We start from the raw sequence: 26836 nt of genomic DNA, 5'->3' as shown, positions 1-26836 counted from the left end.
ATTCAAAGAAAAATAGTTTGTACTATTTGTTGATGGATTTGTTTCATACACATTGCTTACAAACAATGGCGTAACAAGAGCTTTTGGGGCACCATGACAAACTTTTAAGGGGACCCCAAGTTTTCTTGGGAGAGACACACTCTTCGTACTTACCGAGCCGTCTCCTCCAGCAGAGAATCGGAGTTACCCTCTCCTCTGAGCAGTATTTTATTTTGGAGCCCTAGAATACCCTCCTTAACTACCCTCGAAGTGAGCCACACACAACTTTAGACAACACACAGCCATCCACACACAACCATTAAATTCCATACACCTACACACATAAAATCATGCCCTAACAATATACTATACACACATCCCCTACAATTAGTATCACAGTCCAAACACACAAAATCCCAAGCAATCATTATATTATTATCAAATATACAACCCTTACACTTACTACTACTATTAGAGCAACACAACTCATACAATCAGCATCAAATCACCACAAGCAATATTAAATTCCCGCCAACAAATCCCAGCACTCAGTATTAACATTCTCAAACACATTGCCTACAGTAAATATCAAGCCCCGAATTGACCTCTACATTCAATATAAAACACTCCACAGACACCTACTACAATATATGATACATCTTCCACACAACCATTCCACAGCACATATGCCGCCCAACGTGAAAGTCACGGCAGGTGATTTCTCTCAGCACGCACTGCTTCTTAGATCTATCCTGGTTGAAAGGGGTATCAAGGGATTCCATTTTTTTCTTTTTTAACCTCTTGCATAGAGCTCAATGCATTCTGTAAAATGGATAATTATAAAAAAAACTGTTTCTCTTTATGTTCCCCTGCACTCCACAGATTTAATATTAAGCCAGACCCAAACACATCACTACAGCCAACATCAAACTTCACAAACAACCCTTAATACTGTGGCTTTGTGTGGACTTGTGACATGTGGTGCATGTGCCCAAGCCCACCTCTCACAGATATCTAAATGCTGTGGTGTCCGGTGGAGGATGGCTCTGTTCATGACAGCGGCTCCCGCTCCTGTTGCTTCCAGTGGGAGGGAACTAATGACCTGGCACGAGTGCCTTGCACTATGTGACAAGTACACTGCACAGACACCATTTCCCTCTTGTAACATATGAGAATTGGGGAGGGAATACACTACTCTTGCACACAGGCTAACTAAAGTGATAAAAGGTCACTGTGTCCAATGCCATACTATTGGTTTGATTTATACTGTACAAAGTACAATATACACAAAAGGGAGAAGTGTAAATGCCAGAAATACATTATGTTGCTTTTGGCAAGTTAGACTGGATTCTATAAGCTTACGGACCTGTTTTTAGGGTATGTACTGTAACTATGATTTTTGTCTGTTTCCCAGGCTAGATGTACAATCTTTACTTTACTCCATCTCTCTGTGTGGTCCCTGGTTCTTGTATATGCACAGGTCACACAATGGTAAATTAATAGAATGCTTTGTTTGCCACTACTTTATTTCTTCAGATGATATCTATTGTCACCTGACCTTACAGAATCAGTTCTGTCTCAAGTCTAAGGGGTATATTTACTAAATTGCGGGTTTGAAAAAGTGGAGATGTTGCCTATAGCAACCAATCAGATTCTATCTGTCATTTTGTAGAGTGCACTAAATAAATGAGAGCTAGAATCTGATTGGTTGCTATAGGCAACAGCTCCACTTTTTCAAACCCGCAGCTTAGTAAATCTAGCCCTAAGTGTCACTCTTGGATGGTAATCTTAAGACATAATCTCATAACTCTCTTCTCTTTGTATATTTTTACAATAAGTGCAATATGAAATTCCTGCTAAAGAGGTCTATAGAATCCCAAGTAATACTTTTGGTAATAAATGGGCAACAGAAGTCAAAATTCCTAAAAAAAATTAAATTATAGGATTCCAAATTGCAGACTTTAAAGCATGTACTGTCCTGACAGTGACCAACAGGAGCCCTAATATAAAGCACATGCACTAAGTCAACAAAATAGCTGTCATTATTAGAGCTTTGTACATTGCCAGTGACTGCTAAAAACTTTCCCAGAGGGCTGTTCTATAATCCTATGATATACTCTCACACCATATCAGTAATTTACTCTTTTACACCAGGAGCTAAAGGCTACTGGACCCTGCTGTGAAATCTGATTTGGGGCCCTTTTGTTGTTCTGTTCTGTGTGTCAGTATTTAGAAAGTCTCCTGCAACTGATAAGCAGGCCATAATGAAACTGCTGCTTCAGACTTTCCAAGGCTTATCATCATCATCATCAACTAATTCCGCAGTGCTGTACAGAGAACTCACATCTGTCCCTTAGAGATACTCATTAAAGAAACGGAAAGGTTGGCGCAGTATTCTAACAGGTACTTTTGGGTAAAGACTTAGGGCCTGATTCATTAAGGATCTTAACTTAAGAAACTTCTTATTTCAGTCTCCTGGACAAAACCATGTTACAATGCAAGGGGTGCAAATTAGTATTCTGTTTTGCACATAAGTTAAATACTGACTGTTTTTTCATGTAGCACACAAATATCAACTTTAAATTTCAGTGTACAAATAAGCTATCAAGTATTTGTGTGCTACATGAAAAAACAGTCAGTATTTAACTTATGTGCAAAACAGAATACTAATTTGCACCCCTTGCATTGTAACATGGTTTTGTCCAGGAGACTTAAATAAGAAGTTTCTTAAGTTAATATCCTTAATGAATCAGCCCCTATGTCCTGATCCTGCCTTATTCTAAAATGTATAAAGCTCTAGTTGCTCACAATTCAAATTAAAGAAGGCCCTTTGCCTTGAAGCCTGTAATAGGATCGAAAGGGGCAAATATCCTTTGCATTGTTCCCCACCACCCTCCTCAGTTTATCTAATATATATAAGCCTAGCGGCGTGTGTTAGTGTGTGTGTGTGGAAAAAACTATTTTCTCAGAAAGGGCTCATCCAATTGACCTGAAATTTGGTATACTGACATTATTTGTCAAAAAAATTATAATAGTGAAGTCAGTTAACTTCCATCATCCCCCTTCCCCCCGTGGGAGGGGTAGTAAAGGCTAAATTTACCAGTTGAGGGCTCAAACTCTTGACCGTGTGGGTATTTATTTACCAGAGCCTGTGTTTGGTCATGGACAATTGTATGTCGCATTTTCACGAGTACGGAGAAGCAGTGATGTGAAAGTGCAGGTTATGAATACTGCCCTTCAAGGAAGACTGATTGAGCACAGCGATAAGGTGTTTAGCAGAAACGTTGTGTATCGAGAGGTTTTAGAACAGTAAGACGATGGAGATTAAGGATGTGGCGATGAAGATGAAGGATGAGGTGATGGAGAAGAATGATGAGGTGGCGACATGTGGACAAAACCACGTTAAAAAAGGGAGCTTACGTCGGGAAGTAACGCTCTTCCCCTGAGCAGGCCTGGCCTAGCCCCAAATGCATGACAAGAACCTTTTTAACACCTTAAGTAGCTTGATTTGACTAGAATGCATGAGTATCATGCACGGGTTAACTTGTATATTAATATGTATGCTAAAATTACAGTATAATATCAGCCTATTGAGAGCTCTTTATGTGAACATCATTGAGCAGTCTACGTGTGCTCCTATAACAGCCTCTTTTCCCGTAGAACCCAATATTCTTACCCGCTGCCTCATCCGCTGCCTCAAGACATCTGTATGGGGTCTACTACTCAGGGTAATAGTAATGACAAAAAGGTCAAGCAATTAAGAATCAAATCATTCAACCCTTGGGCCTTCCCACCCCACAACCTCCCTTTTTTTCTTCTCCTTATATTTTTCACTCGCTGTTTTTGACCAAGAAGGAATGACATGCCTGGTGACTAACTTGCTACTTCAAAGGTCCTTTCCTCTTTGTTAATAAATGGCCACACCCTGGCATTGAAGTGGAACTGAAAAATACTATTTAGAATTAGGAGTAAATCCATCTTGAAACCATGTTGCTCTGCATAGAAGGGGGAACTTAAAATGTGCAGACAGATTTAGAATTGGGATTGGGGGGGGGGGGGCATTGTAGCTCAATTATAGATCACAGTGTAAAAATAAAGCTGCCCAGCATTTGTACACAATGTACATGCAAAAGATGCATTATAAGATGATTTGTCCAGTTGCAATTTGCACCGTCTAGCTAGCTGCATCTGCTCTCAACTTTAAATGAGACCATAAAAGTTCACGTATGGATGATTTTAGTGGTCTACCCAGAACGTATTCATACTTTCCCCAAATCCATCTGAGGGCAGGGTTAGGATGTGGAGACTCTGAGCCTCTGATAAATTACCACCAGACACTTCCTGACAGGTTTTAGTGAAATTTTGAATGAAAAAGGCATACCGAACAAGGGACATAAACAGCTGAAGCTTTATTCCATGAAAGTTTTAAAGGTTTTTATTATGATTATTATTCTAGCTTGTCCAGTGAACTTTAGTCATTATATAGCAAGCATTAGCTTTTTAAAATTGCAGATTACCTGTGATTTTTCCCGTGTGATTTAAAACGACAATTTTATTAAAGGCAAAACCCTGTGGGTTTCGGTCCAAGAGTGTATTTTAATCCAAAGTTCCTCAGCTACAAAAGATTCCACTGGAGGAATCTTTAAGGAGGATGCAGAGGTAGCAGAAAGTATCTGGGACAGGAAAATAATGTGGTGCAGCCCCCCCTTTCCTTGCAGACCGTGCCCCCACCCCCTACTGCTTCTTACCTTAGCAGATGCTCCATTTAGTCTGGGAGAGTGCTGCTTGGCAGTGACATTATAGCCCATCACTGATATTGAGGAGCAGCAGCAGGTAAGAAGCTGCCGGCTGCTTCTTGACACTGGATGAGTGACATTGTGTTTTAGGCGCCCACCAGCCATTGGCTCCCTAGGTTCCCCTACTGGAAATATTGCAGATTATGGTAGTCTGTATAAATAGTGAAAATAAATATTTCTAGCAGATGCCTCCTCTCCTCAAATGCAAGATTTACTACTAGGTGCTCTCAGGTTACATCATTTTTCTCTGCAGGAAGAAATTTGAAAAAATAAGCCATCAGGATCATTTTTCCCAGAGATGTTAATATAATACTGCTCCTATTCCAACTGAGGAAGCACCTACCTCTAAGAAGAAGGTTTGAGAGGGATCTGGGTGCCATAATACTGGATCTGTGCAAAAAAGCACATTCTGCTTCAGAAAAGGCCAATTCAAAATAGTTCAAACCTTTTCAGGATTCATCTAAATTTCCAAAGTGAGAATAATATATCCCAAAATGTAAGTTGTGACATTCAAAGATACGTATTTCTAATTTTCCCAAACAAAAAAAAAAGGTTACAAGTTTCCAATGAAAAGGTAAAAATTTTCCAGAGTTCCAGTTCAAGACAGGAATACGCCATGACAGGCCAATAAATAGTGGATTGACGTCTTTACAAATCCCAGCTAAAGAGGACTAGGGATTGTTTTAAACCAAATAGAAGCTTCTGGAACGAGACTCACATCAATAGCACCAAAAGCCACTGGTTTTTACAAAAGTACTACTGGGGTTCAATACACTGCATTCAATAAAGTTTTCGGTTGCTCCAGAGTCCAGAAAGGCAGAGGTAAAATATGCTTTGTCAAAAGAGACATTCTCCATCACAGAGAAATGAAATACCTTTATTTCTTCATTTAACCTTCCACTAGCCTGACTGTGGTTGGATCACATAGAATTAACTTATTGTATAATTTATTTCAATTAGTGGTAATGTACTGATTTTTGATATTAGAAATGTATTGACTTCTGAGGTAATAGTCATATGCTGGAGGAAATGTGTTTTTGCAACTGTCTGAAGAAAGAATCTCATGCTAATTAGGCCTTTTGATGTGTGAGTGTCCAACACATCCTTTAACCTGATCGCACAGGAGGCACTAGCTGTAAGGCTGTCAGGTTTCTGATCTCTCAGGACAGGATGCAAGTAATTTAGGAAATCGTAGATTGGTGTAAACGTTGTTAAGTATAAATTGAATTTCAAATCCAACACCTCAGACTTTGAAGCCTGGTCAGAAAAGGGGCTGGTTTACCTCCTGCTAACATAAAAGAGTCAGAAACTGTATAAAATGAGCACTGTTTGACCATGTTTTGTATCATTCCATCCTTAACTTCTGGAGATTGCTAGTACCTCAAACTAGCGTGTAACTGTCCTTGTAAGGACTTCATGAGCTAATAAAACATCAATGCTTCAAGATACTGCTTTGACGCCTTACTTGCTGTAATTCCTGTGATCTACAGATTAGACCAATCTAACCCATTATCTGGCCGTTCCGAGGTTGGGACTTGGCATCTAGTACCAATGCTCTGCCAGCTACCATGCAGTTCTGGCCAGGGGGAACCATCCACAGCAACCCTAATCTGGAAGGAAGAGGTCAGACATACCAACCCAGGTGCCCAGCAAGGGGGTACACTAGCAGCGAGAGTTACCCAGAAAGAAGCGGTTCTAGGAGCTGTAGAAGGAACCTAGTGATGGCAGCAGAAGTTGCTCCTACTGCAGTTATAGAGGTACAATTGGGATAAAGAAATGGGACAGTGGCAAGGCAAGCCCAGTCGGTCCCCAGCAATACGGACAGGGTGGCATAGGAGGTCCATCCTGTCACAGTGACCTTCCTAATTCCTGCTAGGTGTTCAAGTTTCTCGACTTCTGAGTACATAGGTAGACAAAATGATCCTTAGCTCCATATTATATATAGACCCGTAAAAAATTTTGTGTGCACGCTCCTCCTTAGATAGATGGGAATGAGCCATTTTCATAGGCTACTTTGATCCTTTTATTGGTTACGTTCTGTTAAATGAATGATACACCTTATTGCGCAAAGTGATCAAATCATTAAGTGTGGCTGGAAAATGAGATGCCAAGCCACCTGAGACACTTTGCTAGAAGGCGGCAGCTGAAACCTTATTGTTCCATCCAGTGGTTGAAGTGGAAATTTACAAGTGGCTGTAAGGAAAACTTTAACTGAATGGCTGGGGATCTTCTGGTTCCTGAAGCTGTAAGGAACTTGATATATTTAAATACATTTTAGACCTTATTTTAGAGGCCCTTTAACACTATTTAGTAAAATACAATGACATGTTGAGTAAATAAACAGGAGAACTCCTGGTTTCGTCATTCTGCTGAGAGGAAGATTCTAAATACATTTTTGCCAGAACATCAGTTTCAGGTGAATGAACTTATATCTTACAGAGTGTCTTTATTACTGACCGAGTTATACAAGCAGCAGTCATTTTTCTGGAGACCAAAATGCACTGAGGCCTATGTAAGTAGCTCATCTACTGTGACTTCTGCATTTGAGACAAGTTTGTTTGTGACAATTGATTACCAAGTGGTGGGTTAGATGAGCAGTCGGAAGAAGTGTCCGTATGACATACTGACCTATACCAACCCACTTCGACCACTGATTCCATCCCAATTCTGAGGCCAGGGTACTAAATTGTATGGCATATTGACCTATGGTCACCATACCTTGTCTAAGATGAAAGATGCAGCAGTTGTTGAGGATACTCTGCAAGGTTTGTAAAATACTGTACTTTAATTCTTCTGCTTTTATCTAAGTCTTCTGTAGCGGTTCAATCTTTTACCACAAGGTAGAGGCCCAGGCAAGTGCATGAACTGATAATAAGAAGCTTATTAAGGCTACTTAAGCCCATACGGACACAAAATCTGAGTTTGGAGTCAGCTCAGACTAATCCTTTCAAACCGAATTGATACATGTCAGCTGAAATCACTAGCTCTTAAGTAGATTATCTTTCCACCAGTATAATATAGTGAAATATAGCTCACTATCATTATGTTTTGTTGATAATTTTTTGATTCCACAGCTTCTGTAGTCTGTAAAATCTACTTTAGTATTTGAGCCTTTAGGGCTACCTTAGTTTAGTATACATGTAATGTACATGCAAAGAGCCAATTTCTTTGGCAGTAGTTGCTGTATTATAAATAGGGCAACCGTGTGTCCAGTTTCCCCACACAGCAATTCATTCACCCACAACCTTTAGATTATAGAAAAAGTTCAGAAATGTGGCGTTTTTTCATTTTAAAATTATGGAAGCCCTAAATATGGATGTCTGACAAAGAAATGCTGACACAATGCCAAGAGAATAAAAGTTGTTCAGTGCATAGAGACAAACTGACTAGGAGTATTCACAAAACAATACATGTACTAGAAGTGCATTCCTCCCAACTGTCCCGGTCTATTGTTAGCCTTGACCCAGCGCAAGTAGTAAGATGCAGAATAGATGGGGCAAATTAGTTACCGACTACTGTGGAAAGGAAAAGAGAAACAACAAAATATTATGCCAACTGGTACAGCATACCTAATACATGGACATCCTTGTCCTGCAGTGGGAAAGTTGGGAGTAAAGCAGTGGTAAATGAGTGAAAAGTGGGGAACAGGGTAGTGGTATACAGTTGCAAATTTGGGAGCAGAGCAGCAGTGAATGGGTACCACGCGCACCTGCCACTTGTGCGTGCAGCATTGAATTGGCGTTTTGAAACTGTTTAAGGACAAACAAGCACTTGGAAGTGTTGAACACTTTCCTGGTGGGGAGTAGGCCACGGCCTCTTCTAGTGCACGGTCACATGTTCCCGATTCTCCAACTTTAAGACTTCAGGACAATGTAAAAGAGGACAATATTATTTACATTTTCAAATTTGATCCAAGTATTTACCATGAAGCAGCACAAGTTGACAATGATATTGTTGCTGGTCAGGAAACTGAAATGTTTTCCCGCGGAGACTTAAGCCCAAAAAATAAAAATGGTTTAAAGTATATTATTATTATTATTATGATCATTTATTTGTTAGGCGCCACAAGGTTTCCGCAGCGCCGCACATAGTACAAACAGTAGACTATACAGGGTATAACAGTACAGAACAATAAACAAAAAGTACCAATACTTCAGAAACTCCAGGCAGGCAGATGCAATAGACACGGAGCAGAAGAACGGGTAAGGAGACAGGAGGGAAGAGGGCCCTGCTCATTCGAGCTTACATCCTAAGGGAGGGTTGACAGACCAGGCACAAGAGGAGCCGGTTGAGGCAATGGGAGAGAGGGAAGAATGAGCGGAGGAGATAGGGGTTAAGTGGATGGGTGGTAGGCTTTGAGAAAGAGGTGAGTTTTGAGTGCACGTTTGAAGGAACACAGAGTGGGAGAGAGGCGGATGGAGCGAGGGAGGTCATTCCAGTGAAGGGGGGCTGCACGGGAAAAGTCCTGGATTCTGGAATGGGAATAGGTGATCAGAGTGGAGAAGAGGCGACGGTCATTGGCCGAGCACAGGGAGCGGGCGGGAGTGTGAATGGAGAGGAGGTTGGAGATATAAGGGGCAGTAGAGTGGGAGAGAGCCTTGTAAGTGGTGGTGAGGAGTTTGAAAAGAGTTCTGTAGGGGAAGGGGAGCCAGTGAAGGGCAAGGCAGAGAGGGGAAGCAGAGGAGGAGCGGCGTGAGAGGTAGATGAGTCTTGCGGCCGCGTTGAGTATAGAGCGGAGGGGGGAGAGACGAGAGTGGGGGAGGACGGTGAGGAGCAGGTTGCAGTAATCCAGGCGGGAGATGATGAGTGGGTGTATGATGGTTTTGGTGGCCTCCTGAGAGAGAAAGGGACGGATGCGGGCGATGTTGCGTAGTTGGAAGCGACAGGCTTGGGCAAGGGAATGAATGTGGGGGGCAAAAGAGAGAGAGGAGTCAAGGGTGACACTAAAGCAGCGGAGTTGGGTGACAGAGGAGATGGTAGTGTTGTTAACGACAATGGAGAGGTCATGGTGGGATGGGTGGTTGGGAGGAGGAAAGACAATGAGTTCAGTTTTGGAAATGTTGATTTTGAGAAAACTCTCCGACATCCAGGAGGAGATGGCGGAGAGGCAGTCAGATACCTGAGTGAGGAGGGTGGGGAAAAGATCAGGTGAAGAGATGTAGAGTTGAATGTCGTCAGCATAAAGGTGATACTGAAGGCCAAAGGAGGAGATGAGAGCACCAAGGGAGGAAGTCTAGAGGAAGTATACTAAAGTAGCATATATTTTTATTCCATTTTATTTCAAATGAGAAAGATGTAATATATTTGAATGTACCACACTATCATTATATTTTGATGCCAACTTTCCCCATCACAGCTTCTGTAGCCTGTAAACTATAGTTTGGTGTCTGAGTCTTTTGAGGTGCATTGGTTTTATATAGTAAATATATAGAGCCAATTTGTTTGACAGTAGTTGTTGTATAGATAGATGTCTGTCAAAATAAAAGTGGCTCAGTAGAGTGTGATAAGCTACAGTACATGTGTATTTTACAAAACAACTAAAAGACCACAAAAAAATTGTTTGTACATCATTTCTTTATTAATTGGGACATATACATTAAATAAAAATGTGGTGTTCCCTTTTTAAAGCTCTTTTAACACCTGGAGCTAACTAGCTTCTACCCGCTCCCTGTTCCATTGTTCATTTATCAGCCCTGACTGAAAACCAGGGAGTAAATGTATCAAGCTGAGAGTTTCCGGTGGGCTTGAAAAGGCAATCAGATTTTAGCTATCATTTCTTTAGTACATTCTACAAAATGCTACCTTGAATCTGATTGGTTGCTATAGGCAACATCTCCACTTTTCAAACCCACCAGAAAACGCTCAGCTTGATACATTTACCCCCAAGACTATGATGTAGAGGGGGTGAGGGTGTTGGCACGAGCGGGAGGGCCAATCAGAAGCTGCAAGCATGGACATTGCAGCTTCTGCTCACATCTCCTTTCTGCAGCCATGAAATGTTCAACAGTTGCAGCTTTAACAATGGATGTAATTCCAGAATGATATTTTGCCTATTGTAAATGAATCCTGCTCTAACGCAGCACTCAGAAAATGTTGGCTATGTGGTCTCTTAAAATGGTATCAAAACATCTCAAGATAAAAATAAGTTTGTTATGTCATTTTATATGTCACTTTATTGCAAGGCTGGCTTTAGCAATATGTCTACGCCTACACTACTGTCGCTGTCATAATAGACACCCGGCTGCACAAGCTCTCTTTTGCTGCCAAGCAACTTTACACCTACTCTAACTGTCCCTGCTGTATCTCTTTTTTCTTTATTAGTGGATAAGGCTTGAGATATCAGAAGAGTTCATAGTTACAGCTCTTATATTAACATAGATAAGTAAACATTCTCTCACAAAATAAAAATGCACGTTATTGGTTTAGTTTACATACAAGACCTGTTTTCCACAGATATTACACTCACCAAAGTTCTCTCCTCCCCAGATGTCCATCTGAGTATCATACTTTCCCAACTGGTTGAACCATGACTTGTCAATCACAAAGATTCCACCAGCAATTACAGGTGTCCTAAAAAAATAAATATGTTCACTAAGCTAGTGGTGTAAACTGTTAGCCACAGGCAAGGACAAGATGGACATTACTAATGAGATCTGTGTCCGATACCACCCCACCACACACTTCCCAAAGTGTACTAAACAGACAATGTAACAATTAATATTATAATACACATAGAAGAAGACCCTGGACCAAGCAAAGACTTGTGGAAGGTTTAATGGGAAAGGTATAGTGTAAGGTAATGAGTATAGTTTGATTGAGGTAGCTAGGAGGTGTGAAGGTGAGGGATCCTCTCAGATGTCAGTTTGTAAGTGACAGCATCTATACATTGCTTTCAATGTTCAGTACAAGAAACACTGCAACATGGCTGACACTTAGGAAGCTCTGGCCAACCTGTGTGCTATATTGCCAGTGTCAAGAGAGTGGTTTCAGATTACACTTTGGGGTGTGAATATTGAAAGAGGAGAGGGAGCTAATCAAGACAAGCCCGGTTCAACCACACACGTCAAGGCAGCAGGAGCATCCAAGTTCTTCCCACCCTTCCCCGCAGGCCCTACTGAGAATTCAGATCCCCCTTGTGAGGACTCTTCAGAGGCACCCAAGGAACACAGCTTGACTTCAACAGGGAGGCATCCCAGGAAGAATCCTGGCATCAGCTCTGGCCATCACAACCAGAGGACCGTAAGGTCTTATGGAATGGGCCTGGAACAGTGAAGATCATAGGTTTATGGGGCCTTCAGGATAAGGACTGCTTGTGATATGATGACAAGTTCAGGTTAAGGAAAGAGTTTCACTTGGAACAGAGGTGGTATAACCTATATAATAGTCTATGGATGAGGCTGGGATGTCCCACAAAGAGCTGCCAACAGCCCTTTCCAGGTGGTACATCAGCAAGGGCAATAAGTAGTTTAATGACACCCGGGGGTAAATGTATGAACCTCCGGATTCTTCAACTCCAGCGAGTTCAGCGTCTTCAGCGCTTAAATTTAAAGCGGCGCTGCCTTGTAAAGGTAAATTTCCCTTTACAAGGCAGCGCCGCTTTAAATTTAAGCGCTGAAGACGCTGAACTCGCCGGAGTTGAAGAATCCGGAGGTTCATACATTTACCCCCCGATGTAAATGGGACCCCACATGCATATTTAGACAGGTTGTATGAGCTCACCCACTTGTAAAGTGGAGAAACACTGTGGGAAAATGGAATGAAACAGATGAGGGTAGGAGCGATGCATACCTGGCTTAAGAGGTATCCAGACAAGGAGGTGGTATAATTACTGAAAATGGGTTAGTGGGTTGAATGTGTATAGGAAGCTAATGCCAGCCAAAGAAACTAGGCTAAGGGGGAAGTTGCACGTTTCCCCTCTGGGTGTGGTTTATAAAAACAGCTTGGGAAATTTAGGCTGATCTTCTGTCATCTCCAAATGGGGGTTTGGTGAATAATGGAATTATCAGGGAATATTGCTTTGTATCGTATACTTCATTTGATTCAGGTATTCAAGGGCTTAGCAACCTGGGTAAACGACATTACAAGTGAAAATGAAGAGTCCTTTTTTCATTTGCCCCCAGTTCTTCCATAATGTTAGGAAAATAGAATGTTCAATATCTTCTGCCTTCAATGAAGCATTACCCTCCAGATGTGCTAGTAATCCATGCAGGAGGAAATTATTTGGGAGTGGTGCTTATGAGGGAGTTGATAAGTTAGATGTAGTTGGACCTTTTAAGGTTATGGGTGTAGTTTCCCAGCTCTATAGTACTATGGTTGGTGATGGTAGCAAGGAGATGCTGGAAGTACATCAGTGTGGATAAATGTGTGGTCCAGGACATTTAGTTGGAAGGTGGGCATGTGTGCCTTGTTAACAGTGACGGGGTGTGTCTGACAGTGAGTGGCCTAGAGGTATGGGCTATGCAAAGTTAAACATACACCAGTTTTATATGTGAAATATGCTCATTCTTGTACTGCCCATGCTTACCAAAAAAGGCATATGAGTATTTTACACTTATGACTTCTTATGACTGGAGAGGCAGAGTGTTTGGTCAGAATGGGGCAGGCAACTGTAAACCAAGTACAGTATGAGTGTGTTTATGTACTTGCGACTCAGCTAGTCATTGAAACAGAGGAAGATATGCCTATAAGGAGGCATATTCTCTTGCAGATGCTGGAGGGCTGGTGCAATGATACTCAATGATGATGACGATCGGCAGCATCAACTAGCCATTTTTGAAAGGCTGCTTGCATTCTGGCCTCTCTAGCTGATATTATATAAGTCATTAGAGTGGCGGCTGTATTCTTCAGATGCATTGGAAAGAACATATGCCAATAAGTGTACTTTTTCTTACAGGCTCATTTTCCTGCGTATGATTGGGGTGGCCATGTGTCCAACTCTACACGATTCTCAAGGTGTTTGAGATTCCAGGATGGAGTGAAAAAATAAGTTGGTGCGTAGAAGGCTGGACAAATTTTAGAGGTAAGTTTACGTAAATAAAAAAGTAATAAACAAAGTAAATAAGTCACCTTTTAAGTTTTAAGATCTCAAATTTAGTATTAAACTTATATTGCAAATCATAATATGTCAATTAAAATAAGAAAACTAAAACAGAGACAAATCGCTTCCATAACGTGACCCGAACCACCTGCTTATGGAGGGTTAGAATGGATGCTAATGTTACCTTATTGAGGAGGTTGGATCAGTGCGAGACATCTTTTGTTCTATGGGAATCTGCTCCCACTTAAAATGGAGGCTCCAGTCAAAACCTAATTAAATCAAGTGAAAAAAATTAGAACAGTAAGTTTTATCTGGGTTTTATACATGAAAATTAATCCAATAGAATAGATAGGTTTTGTATTTCCAGATTTAAATATTTTTAAACGCTACTCACCACCTCTGAGATCTGCAGAAGCTGCCAGATAAGCAAAGTTATCCAGACTGATGACATCAATAATTGGACTGACAACACGGGTGTGATCCTATATGAACATGAAATGAAGGAAATAAATTTGAGGCTGAAACTGTCCACTCCTTAAGGTATGACTCACAAGCGCAGCTGCCAAACATGAGGATTTTTGCCACCCCTTACTCTCCATGGTTCAACAACATCAACACTGACCAGCTGTAATTCATGAACCGAAGGTAACTTAGCTGTAAGTGACTTATAAATGAGACTCACCTCTTTGACCCTCTGGAGAAGAGGCTGGAGCCACTCATTATTGACCTCACAGTGACTATCCAAAAAAGTGAGAATTCCAGCAACAGCAGCTTCAGCACCTCGAACCCGAGATCGAATCAGTCCTAAGACCCAAAATAAAACAGTATTTTACATTATTAAGTAGAAGTTTTAAGCTTTCTCTTAATGCAGACACTATAATGTATACATAGACGGTTTTTCGATAAAAGTGGAGAAATGTGAGAATTGCTAAAAAAGTTTACCACATTTTATGGAAAGAGTTTATGTAGTGTATGAATAACTTAAATTTTAAGCTTTTTTGAACCTTGATTAGTTTTTTCCTCTACTTTCTAAGAATATATATGTTTTTATAGTTGTTGTCTAGTCTCAAGTTAATGGTCTACTTTTAATTGTGGAGTGCTGATTCAGCCAGACAAAATACATAAATAAACAAATTCATAATATGCAGTCTATAATAGTGACATTTTATGGTAGTGCGCACTGAACCAAACCCATTTTACTTGTTCGCATAAGGCACAAAAATTGCAATATCATGTTATAGAATAAGAAGTACATAATATATATGGACAATCTTAAAATACAAGTTATAGCAAAATTTCCATTCCTCTACTTCTATAGAACATTCCCCATAGGGTTCACATGTGGACTCTGTAAACCACCTACAGGTCACACACTACACAATAAGCCATTCCAACCTACGACATCCACTCAGAAACAGTGTCCCCTCATAGTGCACCCACTGAGAAACACTGTCCTCTCATAGCGCACCCACTGAGAAACACTGTCCCCTCATAGTGCACCCACTGAGAAACACTGTCCTCTCATAGCGCACCCACTGAGAAACACTGTCCTCTCATAGCGCACCCACTGAGAAACACTGTCCTCTCATAGCGCACCCACTGAGAAACACTGTCCTCTCATAGCGCACCCACTGAGAAACACTGTCCTCCCATAGGGCACCCACTGAGAAACACTGTCCTCCCATAGCGCACCCACTGAGAAACACTGTCCTTTCATAGCGCACCCACTGAGAAACACTGTCCTCTCATAGCGCACCCACTGAGAAATATTGTCCTCTCATAGCGCACCCACTGAGAAACACTGTCCTCTCATAGCACACCCACTGAGAAACACTGTCCTCTCCTAGTATACCCACTCAGAAACATTGTCCCCTCCTAGTACATCACCTCAAAAACAGCGTCCCCACCTAGTACATCACCTCAGAAACAGCGTCCCCTCCTAGTACATCACCTCAGAAACGGTGTCCCCTCCTAGTACATCACCTCAGAAACGGTGTCCCCACCTAGTACATCACCTCAGAAACAGCGTCCCCTCCTAGTACATCACCTCAGAAACGGTGTCCCCTCCTAGTACATCACCTCAGAAACGGCATCCCCTCATAGTACATCACCTCAGAAACGGTGTCCCCACTTAGTACATCACCTCAGAAACAGCGTCCCCTCCTAGTACATCACATCAGAAACAGCGTCCCCTCCTAGTACATCACCTCAGAAACGGCGTCCCCTCATAGTACATCACCTCAGAAACGGTGTCCCCACTTAGTACATCACCTCAGAAACAGCGTCCCCTCCTAGTACATCACCTCAGAAACAGCGTCCCCTCCTAGTACATCACCTCAGAAACGGCGTCCCCTCATAGTACATCACCTCAGAAACAGTGTCCCCTCATAGTACATCACCTCAGAAACAGTGTCCCCTCATAGTACATCACCTCAGAAACAGTGTCCCCTCATAGTACATCACCTCAGAAACAGTGTCCCCTCCTAGTACATCACCTCAGAAACAGGGTCCCCTCATAGTGCACCCACTTGGGTTCATTGCTCAAGCATAGCATGTCCATTCAGAAACATAGCACCTGCATAATATGTATGTGTAAAAAAACACTACCCCTACCTACAGCCCACTCAGAAACAGAGCTTCAATATAAATAACACATCCACTCCAAAACACTTCAGGGTATAGCATGTTTACACAGAAGTATTTTTCTAAACTATCAAATCCACTAAGAAACATTATACTCATGTGTCAGACATATTCCTACACTAAAATCTGCTAGCACTACATAGCAATGAGGCAAACATACTTTACATACACAAAATTGTGGCATTCATGCTCCTCAGACATAATATATAAGTCAGTGCTCATTCAAACTCTGCAGGAAAAGATCTATCCTGGTATGGAATCAACTATAGAGCAGTCAGGGTCTCACGATTGCTTTGATTTGTGAAAACTTGTTAGAGATGTCTATAATCAGTTACATATATGTAATAGGAATTATGTATGGCAATGTTGTACATATCGCACCTTCTCTACGGCTATTTCTCAAGCACTTAACCTTCGGGATTTTTGTGAGGAGCTGGCAGTCGTCGGCTGTGGAAAGAAGAAAAGCAAAAACAAATAATTGGCACATTACAATTACGATTCAACTCTAAGAGAGAGCTCAGTAAAGCCTTTCCATAGGAAGAATCTGCTTTCACTTATCGTATTAATCAGTCTGACAGCACTAATCCTCTCAGCTAAAGTGCACTCGTGCTCATCTGTTCACATAGAAACCTTTTCACAAGCCGAGAGCCCACATCTCTCGCCATCAGGGCCACTCAGGCTGAAGCCACAGTCAATTACAGCTACATTTGAAGAACAATATGTCTACAAAAGAGGAGTCGTGTACTAAGAAACTGCAAATAGATACTATTTGTCAATCATTTGATTAAGGTTTCTGGCAGGTTGTTTATATTCTTTATATAATATATATATATATATTTATTTATTTTATTTCATTTTCTTTAATGTGTATGTGTGTATTGTTTTTAGTGTAGCTTTCACATAGGTTGCATCAGCACCTGATGCACAGACAGAGACAGGGAGAGAGGTATGTATGTTATAGATATTGTCAGTGCAGGTCCCTATTATTTAAAAAAAAATAAAAAAAAAATGTAAAAATAACTATTTTATACATTCTGATGTGAACTTTTATTGTACATATGCATATCTGTATATTGCAGTCTGTTATGCGTGTCTACGTATGCCAAGTCTACTTGCCATACATACTGTTTAGCAGATTCCTACCCATATTTAAATCATAACTAGAGATGCTCACTGACCCCTGTGAACTGGTTTTGGTTTTGGATCTGGATTAGCTTCGTGTTTTGGTTTTGGTTTTGGCAAAACCACCCTCGTGGGTTTTGGTTTTGGATTTTTTAGAAAAAATCCTAAAATATGCTAAAATGACATAATTTTGATCTTTTTTTGTTCCTACATTATTATTAACCTCAATAACACTAATTTCAAGTCATTTGCAGTCAATTTTGACCACCTCAGAGGTCACGATATTATTTTCATACACTTTCGGACAAATACTGCAGCGACCTGGATGGATGGTAAGCGACAGAGCAATGACACAAACACACAGCAGTTCCTAGCACATCTAGGACACATTGGCACACAGCAGTGTCAGAAAAGATAAATGGGGGTCCACCCTCCCTCCCACCCTCCGTGATGTTGGATGTTTAAAAGGAATTCAAAACTCGCGAGATCCGACAACGTCACAATGACGTTTTGCCTTGTTTTCAATTCTGAGGGCGCGCTACAGTATCAAGCCGGCTCGGCTCGGTACTCGGATCCCCTAAGTTCGTGTGTGATCGGTTCTCGAGGAACTGAGCCTGAGCATCTCTATTCATAACGTATCTTGAGATACATCTGGATTTGAATACGTGCAGAACTAAGTGCACGTGTAGCACAGCATTGTCTGTCCTTGCTGCTTTGGTGTCACTGGACTGCGTTGACATGTTTTGTACAAATTACATACCCAAAAACAAAAGATTGCCATTTGATTTTTGAGCATTTAAGTGTCTAATATAAAAAAAACACCATATAACATCCACAAATACAGGGTATATGTATAACCATACAACAGAAGGATGCAGGAGAATTGAAATTGGATTATATGTAACCAAGTCATGAGAGGATCTGGGGAAATTGTGACTTCTTGTATGGACCCTCTAGGATTGTCAATTTCCCAGAAGGCAGTGGTTTATCAAATGAAATTTGAAATGTTCCTAGGATATGTAATAGGGCATAACAGGAGTACTGCACAGGACCCAAACTTTTACATGTATACGAGAAAATGAACACCCATAAATAGATCCCATCTGTTCTCCAGAATAACACCCTCTAATATCACACTGCAGACATAACTCATCTCCCTCACACTGTATCATACATAATTATGGGTGACAGCCTTAAAGTGGGAGAAGTGAAGAAAACATTTTTAAGAAATACTCACGGTCTGCACTGTAGTCATCCACTAAAATAATCTCTTGTATTAACTTTGCAGGACTTCGCATTAAAACGCTGTGTCATGAAGAAGAAATAACAGTTAACCTCATGAATTATGCATGGTCACATATATACATATCACTCTGCAGAGAGATTCTATAATGTACCCCGTGCTCAAATTAATCTACTGTGCTGCATTCCTAAGCAGATGGAGATCTCTGCAAAATATCTCATCACAATAGAGAACAATCATATTGAAACTCTTTATCTTGATACATAATGTACAAATCAGAAAAACCTGTTCCACTGAAGATACCATTATCTACAGAGAATAGGAAAATAGCAGGGTCTTTTTTTTGGAATAGTAATTTCAGAGCTGCACCATACAAATGTGCTTCTTGCCTTTTTGTCAATTTATTTTTAAACTGTCTTGAATTATCATTTTTTTCTACCCAGTACTAAAGTGCTAGAAGGTTTTTTGTGGGTCCTTCACAGTGCTAAGATTGGTTTCATTAAAAACAAATCAGAAACATTTTTCAATAATATATAACTTCCTTCTGTACAATGTAGAGGAATCTTACAGCCCACTCATCTCTGAACCCCAACTACACATTAAACAGACAATGATCAGACGCTGTACTCTCTGTATTTGTAAGCTTCAATGGGGCAGGGACTGATGTAAATGACAGTCTAAGTTCCCTAACACACACACAGACATTAGAGTTAATTTTGTCAGCAGTCAATTAATATACTTGTATGTTTTTGGAGTATGTGAGGAAACCCGAGCACCTGGAGGAAACCCACGCACACACAGGGAGAACATACAGGCTCCATGATGATGATGATTACGTATCACTAGATACATAAGTGTAACCAGGGGCGGGCTGGCCCGGGGGGCAGGGGGGCAGAGGCCCCCCAGGCCGCTCTGTCAGACCGCAATTAGGGCCGGGGGGTTGGCCGGCCGGCCGCCCCCCGGATGCAATATATGTCCTTTTTACCCGCGGCCGCACCTGATGACAATAATTGCGGCCGCGTCAGCGCACAGGCGGCCGCATCACAATGACAGGGGAAGCGGCCGCGTCATCAATGACGCGGCCGCATCCCCTGTCATGTGATGCGGCCGTCTGTGTGCCCCCCGGCCATCCCTCTCCCAGCCCACGCCTGAGTGTAACCTCAATGAAACCCAACAGCATTGGCATACAATAACATTAACAGAATATTTAATGTTAGTTAAATAAGAGGCTCAGTGTAATTTAGCTGAATTTATGTCTGACATGTAATTGTTTCCTTATCTGTAAACCAATAAAGTGGTGGGATAAGGAGAGCATTTGCCAAGCAGACATTAGCTAATCCCCAAAATAGCAGAGAAAATCTGATCTTATCTTAAATCAAACATTTAAATGGGATTTCAACTAGTTTAAAATACCATAGTTGTCAACTGTCCTTAAGTTGCAAGGAGACAGTCTCTGGTATATGTATGTAAAGCCATCTGAAAAAGTATTTCACTGGAATTTCATCTGTCTTTAAATATTTCTGTGTGAGCATCTGGATTAGCAGGAAAATAGTAATTGGAAAAAGATATGTGTAAGTATTGCTTGTAATCCAATTTGCAATGCACCGTATTAACAGTTAGATTAATTTTCTTATAATGGGCCCTTTCAGTCGGAACAACAGGCCTATTCCATTCTTTTTGGCTGCACACAGAGTACTTAACAGTCACAAGTACAATCTTAAGAGATGACCTTCATGTAATATCTATGAGTAATCACAGTCTATACATTGAGGCTGATCCAATAGGACATAATCCATAAAAGTATCAGCATGCTTTATAGTGAAACAATACCTGACCACTATGATGAAGCAATATGCCCTTTCTTTAATCTGGGCATTAAGTGTTGTACAAGTCCCACCACCTCTACCTACCTACTCTGTACACATAAGATGGGTACAATTTGGAGGTTTTTCATCCGATAATCTGGCCAAACTGCCGACATACGACCGTTTAATCGGATGTTGCATTAGTGTGTATACTGACACAATGGTCGAAAGTCCTCCCAAAGTGCCAATTGTCGGCTCATTCGGTTAGTCGTACTGTTTCATAATCTCGTTCCAATCACCTTTTGATCCTGCAGTGTTTATGCACTAACAATCTCCATAGAGTTTACAGATTTTAATTCCCCCCGAAGTACCGCCACGTTAAACGTATTACCAGTATTACGGTAATATTAACCCGGCTTCTGCGAGCAAAAAGCGGGCGTTAACCCACCGTAATAACGGTATTTACGCGCACTATTACCGTAATAACAGTCACGGTAATTACGGTAATAGTGCGCGTAAATACCATTTTTATGGTAGCCATCTGAATTCCCCCCATTAATGAGAATGTCTTTTGGGCATTTAAGATATGTATATTTTATATATTTTGCATTTAGAACACACATTAAATTTGCTCCATATAATACTTTTTCTTCACACTCTAGTTATTTACTATACCCACTTTCTGGTATCAAAACAGGTACAGCCTGCATCTCATCCAGAGTCAATACCCACCTTTTAATAGTTCGGAGCAGAGTAGAACGAGCCTCATTGTGAAAGGTGATAATAACACTAGTGGAGGGGAGGTCAACATCATAATGTACAGAGGTGCATCTGGTGAGAAATATATCAAGAACACATAATTATCAAAGGAAATTTGTTCTAAAAATACAATGTGGAAGTCAAATAATTGGATGAAGTAAACTAAATTAATTTTGTTTTACCGTGCGATTAGTACGCCACGTGTAATGACGCAATTGCACGGATTAATAAACACATTATTATTCGCACTTACACTTGTAAATAATACACATTTATTAAAGTTCCAATCCACATTTATTTATTAGTAAAATATATTAGAGATTATTTATACATAAATGATATTCTATTAAAGGTATCTAAGGCTCAGGATATAGGAAGTATATCATGTATAGTGTCATTCTGATCTGCACATTACCATCAGGAATCCACTAATATCGGCGAAGCAATTGCTAGTTATGGAAGATAAAGAATTAATGCTCAAAATGATATTGTGTTCGGAATGCAAATAGGTTGGTAAAAACTGGATTAGGTCAGTTCTCTTAGGCACAACATGTGCTCAGCTGTTACAGTGAGCTGGCCACACCTTATCAGAGGAATCCTATGAACTGACCTATGATTTGTATTATACTGGACTGACCTGAACCCTGGACCAATGACGACCTCTCTTAGTGTTATCTTTGTACATAGTGACATCATCAGTGTTTTTTTGTTATCTGAAATTGCATATAAGCAAAACTTCCCTGGGCCATTGTTCGCTCTTCCCAACAACATGACTGTATCTTAACCTGGGCCCAGGTGAAGCGCATTCATAATGTATTCGGGTTTTATATTTTCCTGTTTATTATAATATCTTTTATGTGTCATAATGGCTTGCTGTAAATTCTACTATATTTTGCAAGTAAATATCTTTGTGTGTTGGAACCACAATAATATCATTGGACAATCTTTATTGGTTAGCGACAAAACGAACATAACAACTATTATTTTCATAAGTAAAAAAATATAATATTATGGTCTATATATGTAGAATGTGAATTCACCTTTAAATCAATTTATAATATACACTGCAATAGAACATAGGTAGAAAATGCTTCTAATAGTTCAAACAACATGTAAATCCACTGTTGCATATAAAGGTATATTGGGGAGCCAAAACCATAAACATTAACAGACTAATATATTTATACTTCATTAAAATTGACTCAACATCCTGTCCGATGTTAAGAACTGACATGTTTACAAGCTGTTTCGGGGACAATCGTTCCGTATCTTGCAATAATGTGAAACATGAAAAGATACAATTTACAAAATAAAAAATATAGGTTTTCAATTTAACACAGCACTATTTTTTTATTTTCCATTATGCATGCCTGTTTTAATAAAATTGAGTGTTGTTTGTTGATTTTTTCATGGTGGAACATCTTTGTATTGTTAATCATCATGGGTACTATGCATGTAGCTGGGGTTTACTATGGCTTAAAAGAAGTCCTTAACAAACCATTGCCTTTACTGTTGGGTTAATAAATCCCCTTGCTGGTACCTTTACTTCTGTATTGGGGAGGTCCTAGTGTTGTGGCTCCACACACACCTCTGCATCCACCAGATCGATGGGGGTGAGGGTGGTCAATGAGAAGCAGGAGCTGACTGTCAAATTTTAGCCCAGAGGGCAAAACTCAGCTCAGCAGCCTATTAGGAACATTTAAAGGAAAAAAATGTAGGTAGATCAGTGACCTCACCTAAAATAGCCCACTGTGGGACCGACCCGGGGTCAGTTGCCCCCCTGTCCCCAACCCAGCCAGCCCGATGAGAAGGATGGGTGAAAGCCCTGCCCCTTTCATTTTCAATCGGCACCACAATTTCAGAAAATTATCTTTGATAAAGTAATTTTTAATGACAAAACTCGTCAGATCGGATTTTATTAATTTGAAGATTACTTACCTTGAGATTATTTACATCTGTGGTCGTCCACTGGACTACAATCTAATTGATAGTGTTCTGAACTCTCCTCTGTCCTCCTAAGAGAACGCCAACTGCGGACAGGTAACTGCAGGCAACTTTGGGCTTTACTTATTTCCATCAGGGGATAAGGGATCCCTAATCAGCCACTTGTTTTATCAATGAGGGAGAAGATTAGATGGAAACTTTGACCCATTGAAGAAATTAATACTCTGGTTTCTCTTGGAACAATATAGAGAGGATGTTCTGTTTCTTCACCAGTTATATGACAAATTCAGCTTACTGCATGACCCTCTGTTAATATGGGAACATTTATCACTTAATTGGGACAGGAAGTAAGGTGAGCTGACCACTCACCCTTACTTCTAGCAGCTTGCTGTTCCACAACATTGAAAGTTGGTTTGACTTATCACATGAAAGTCCATTGAAAGCTCCATTGTATTCCGATCATCTTTAGCTTGTATTAGTATACGAAATCCTCAAGCTTTCATAAGGTCTTATTGTCCTATTGATTTTTTCTTGTTAGAAGCTTCAACATGCCACCAGTCCTAACTCAGGTTAGGTAGTCCCAGGACTTTTGGTCCTGACTGGTGGGACAGTCAGAAGATATGTCCCACTTCACACTGCTCTTCCTATCTGCCCCTGCCAGCAGCTCAAAACCTGCTGCAGTTTCCATGGAGAAGGGGTCCCATTGTTGCATACCTCCCAACCGTCCCGATTTAGGCTGGACAATCCCAATTTGAGGGCTCTGTCCTACCATTTCGATCGAGACAGCTTTGTCCTGGGGTTAGGAAAGTTGGGAAGTATTCTGTTAATAGCAGCTTCGCATGGCAGAGCAGCGGTGAACAGATTGCACACGGCTATGAAAGGGTTTGGAGGGGAGAGGAGAACAGGACAGTCTAGCTCTTCAAAAGCACTAGGCATGTTGGTGTTAAGTCCCATGTGACCAATATTTAGAATCATGAAGAAGGGAAAAATAAGCCCTGCCTCAATCCTGTCCAAGCACCACCCACAAGTGGGGCACATTTTAAAAACCCCACCCATTATTTGTTAAGCCCTGTCTCTGTACGGGCCACCAAACATGGGGACAGTTGGGAGGTATGCATGTGACAATGGGAGAATGGTGGGGAGGCATATGTGATGTGGGGGGGGGGGGGAGGGGAAGCATATGTGTCATATATTTCCCCAACAATATCCCCTTGTCACATACAAAGGCTGAGCTGAAGCACTACTCTTGCACACGTGGCCACTAGATTCATTAAACAATTGCTGATAGCTCGTTATGGCTGTGTATCTCTCTTTCCACAGCTGCACTCTAGTTTCCTGGAGCATCTCTTACATGCAGTAAAAGAATTGTCCAACACATTAGGCATACTGATACTTGTAGTTCCATAACAGCAGGAGTGTCAAAGGTTGCCGTTGCTGTATTCAGGGTTGCCTCATCCCTTTTTTCATCCATCGTTTGTTTGTTTTTAATCGGGAGGGGGGTTTTCTTACCTTTTTTTTTTTTACTATTTTTTTGTAACCTTTTTAGGTTTGGGTGGGTTACAAGCACAGTTGGTGTTGGATAAAGAACAGAAGACAAGAATATATATTTTTTTTTTCATACAAATTTCTGAACAATGGAGAAGTGAGAGTATGTGAATTTGGTTTAATTAAAGTGTAATGGTGCGGTCTTAATTGAAAGATCAGTGTTGCTTTAATATTAAGTTTAACTGTTAAAGCAAGTACAGTGCATATGACAAAAAGTAAACAAACATTAAATACATTTAATAATATCCACCACCCTAGGAATGCTATAACCTGGCCCAAAACTAGCAAGTCACCTAGGCTGGTCAGCACAAGACTAAAGCATAGTCTGGGTAATGAATGAATGGGACTTTGCCATCCCTGTTATTTGAGACTGTTTGTGACACTACAACTGCATATGGGGCTTTAGCGTATTACTGTATATTCTAGTTTACGTTAAGCGTTAAAGGTTATAAGTGACGTGGATCCTCTTCATAATTTTTTATAACTTCACTAGAATCCTCTGTTGGAGCTTAGGCAAATTACTGTTAATGATTCATATACAGGAATAATTAGCCCATCTGTCAGACAGATTCAGCATCTTCACGGTTTCAAAAGAACAATTTTTTTATGCAACTGTAATCTTTGCTTTTTATATTTTTCTACAAAAATCCAGATTTGATGTTTTAAGGACTTTTCTGTAAAAATGACTAGGAAAGACTTGGTCTATGTTAAACGTAAGTTTATGTTCCATAGTGAATTACTTGTCATGCAGCTAGTGAATATAATCTCCACAGCTGTTTGACATACAGCCAGACAAGTGGGGGTTAGCAAACCCTTCCCTGACCTCTATTTAGCCCATAAAAGGTCCTCTTTCATACTTTTGGCACACAGAGTTAAAGATCCCCTCTACCTGTAGTGTCTTGTGTCCCGAATGGGCCGGTCACTGCTCAGCTTGTCACTTTCCAGCTGGTTGAAGGCATGCTGACGGTAGGGATCTTCTCCAGCCTTTAGAAGCTTTGAGCCAAGATACAACTTCTCATCAAATCCATGCAGCTTCCCCTTCTCTGTTTGGAAGGCTGATGTCACCTGGAATAAAAACCCCAAAACATGAAACGTGCACTGACTCCGTTTCAGCCTGCAAATTCCCACTCACTGCTCAGATATTTTTGGCAGATGCAAAAGGTGAAGCTACATAAGATTTATTAAGGATCCTTCAATCCTGACTGTTTGTGCTCTAATAACTGTGCTGTGAAGTGAATTTATCACTAAATCTCTGTGGTATACGTTCAAATTCAGAAAAATTTGCTGTGCTGCTATCTTTTTTCACTTCTATCCCACTGATGTAGTGGGGTGTAGTTTTCCGCACCTAAACAGTCATGTTCACCAGACGTAAAGGTCTGTTGGACAATGGAGCGCACAGTTTAACTTGTTGGGTAAGGAGTTTGGACTTAAAAAAAAAATAATCAAGAAGCTGGAATCCTCCTTTAACTTCTATTTTCATATGCGGTTTTCAGGGATAATTAGCTATTGATCTGGTTATCTGTTCTATACATATCATATACCTGCCAACAACAGTCCATCTATCTTGACCTGATCCTAATATACTTCTACTATATTATACTATTTTCTTCATTAATAGATGATAACGTAGACAATACACAAAATAAAAAATATATAGCAGGGAAACTACACAGCTGCTCAACCAAGGGGCATTACAAGGTTTAAATATTTAGATCATCAAAACCTGGGACAATCCCTAGAGGTTACATTTATATATTATTAAGTATACTAACATTTTACAAATAAAAATAATTTCACAAGTCTTAAAATGCTAACAATACTGAAAGATGGAGGACTATTGTCATTATTTCCTGTTTACTTCATAAAGAAGCGCACACACACACACACACACACACAACCACCAAGAGGAGGCAACATTGTTGTCACTTATTGGACCCAATTCACAATATTCTGCTATCAATTT

General features: G+C 40.6%; 1 protein-coding gene across 1 annotated transcript in view; it reads right to left on the bottom strand.

Moving 5' to 3' along the window:
- The window catches only part of GALNT16 (polypeptide N-acetylgalactosaminyltransferase 16), a 76969-nt gene that overhangs the window by 16746 nt on the left and 33387 nt on the right, over positions 1 to 26836 (bottom strand). The window contains exons 2-9 of the mRNA XM_075193175.1: positions 25763 to 25938; positions 21358 to 21456; positions 18815 to 18882; positions 16837 to 16902; positions 14495 to 14616; positions 14207 to 14294; positions 13997 to 14081; positions 11242 to 11345 (exon numbers count right to left, since the gene is read on the bottom strand). Of these exons, the coding sequence (XP_075049276.1) occupies positions 11242 to 11345; positions 13997 to 14081; positions 14207 to 14294; positions 14495 to 14616; positions 16837 to 16902; positions 18815 to 18882; positions 21358 to 21456; positions 25763 to 25938 (808 nt within the window). The remainder of the gene's footprint in view (positions 1 to 11241; positions 11346 to 13996; positions 14082 to 14206; positions 14295 to 14494; positions 14617 to 16836; positions 16903 to 18814; positions 18883 to 21357; positions 21457 to 25762; positions 25939 to 26836) is intronic.

The sequence above is a fragment of the Mixophyes fleayi genome, chromosome 12 (assembly GCF_038048845.1).
Source record: "Mixophyes fleayi isolate aMixFle1 chromosome 12, aMixFle1.hap1, whole genome shotgun sequence".
NCBI lineage: Eukaryota > Metazoa > Chordata > Amphibia > Anura > Limnodynastidae > Mixophyes > Mixophyes fleayi.
The sequence above is the reverse complement of the archived record's forward strand: the minus strand, read 5'-3'. Positions and strand labels throughout refer to the sequence as shown.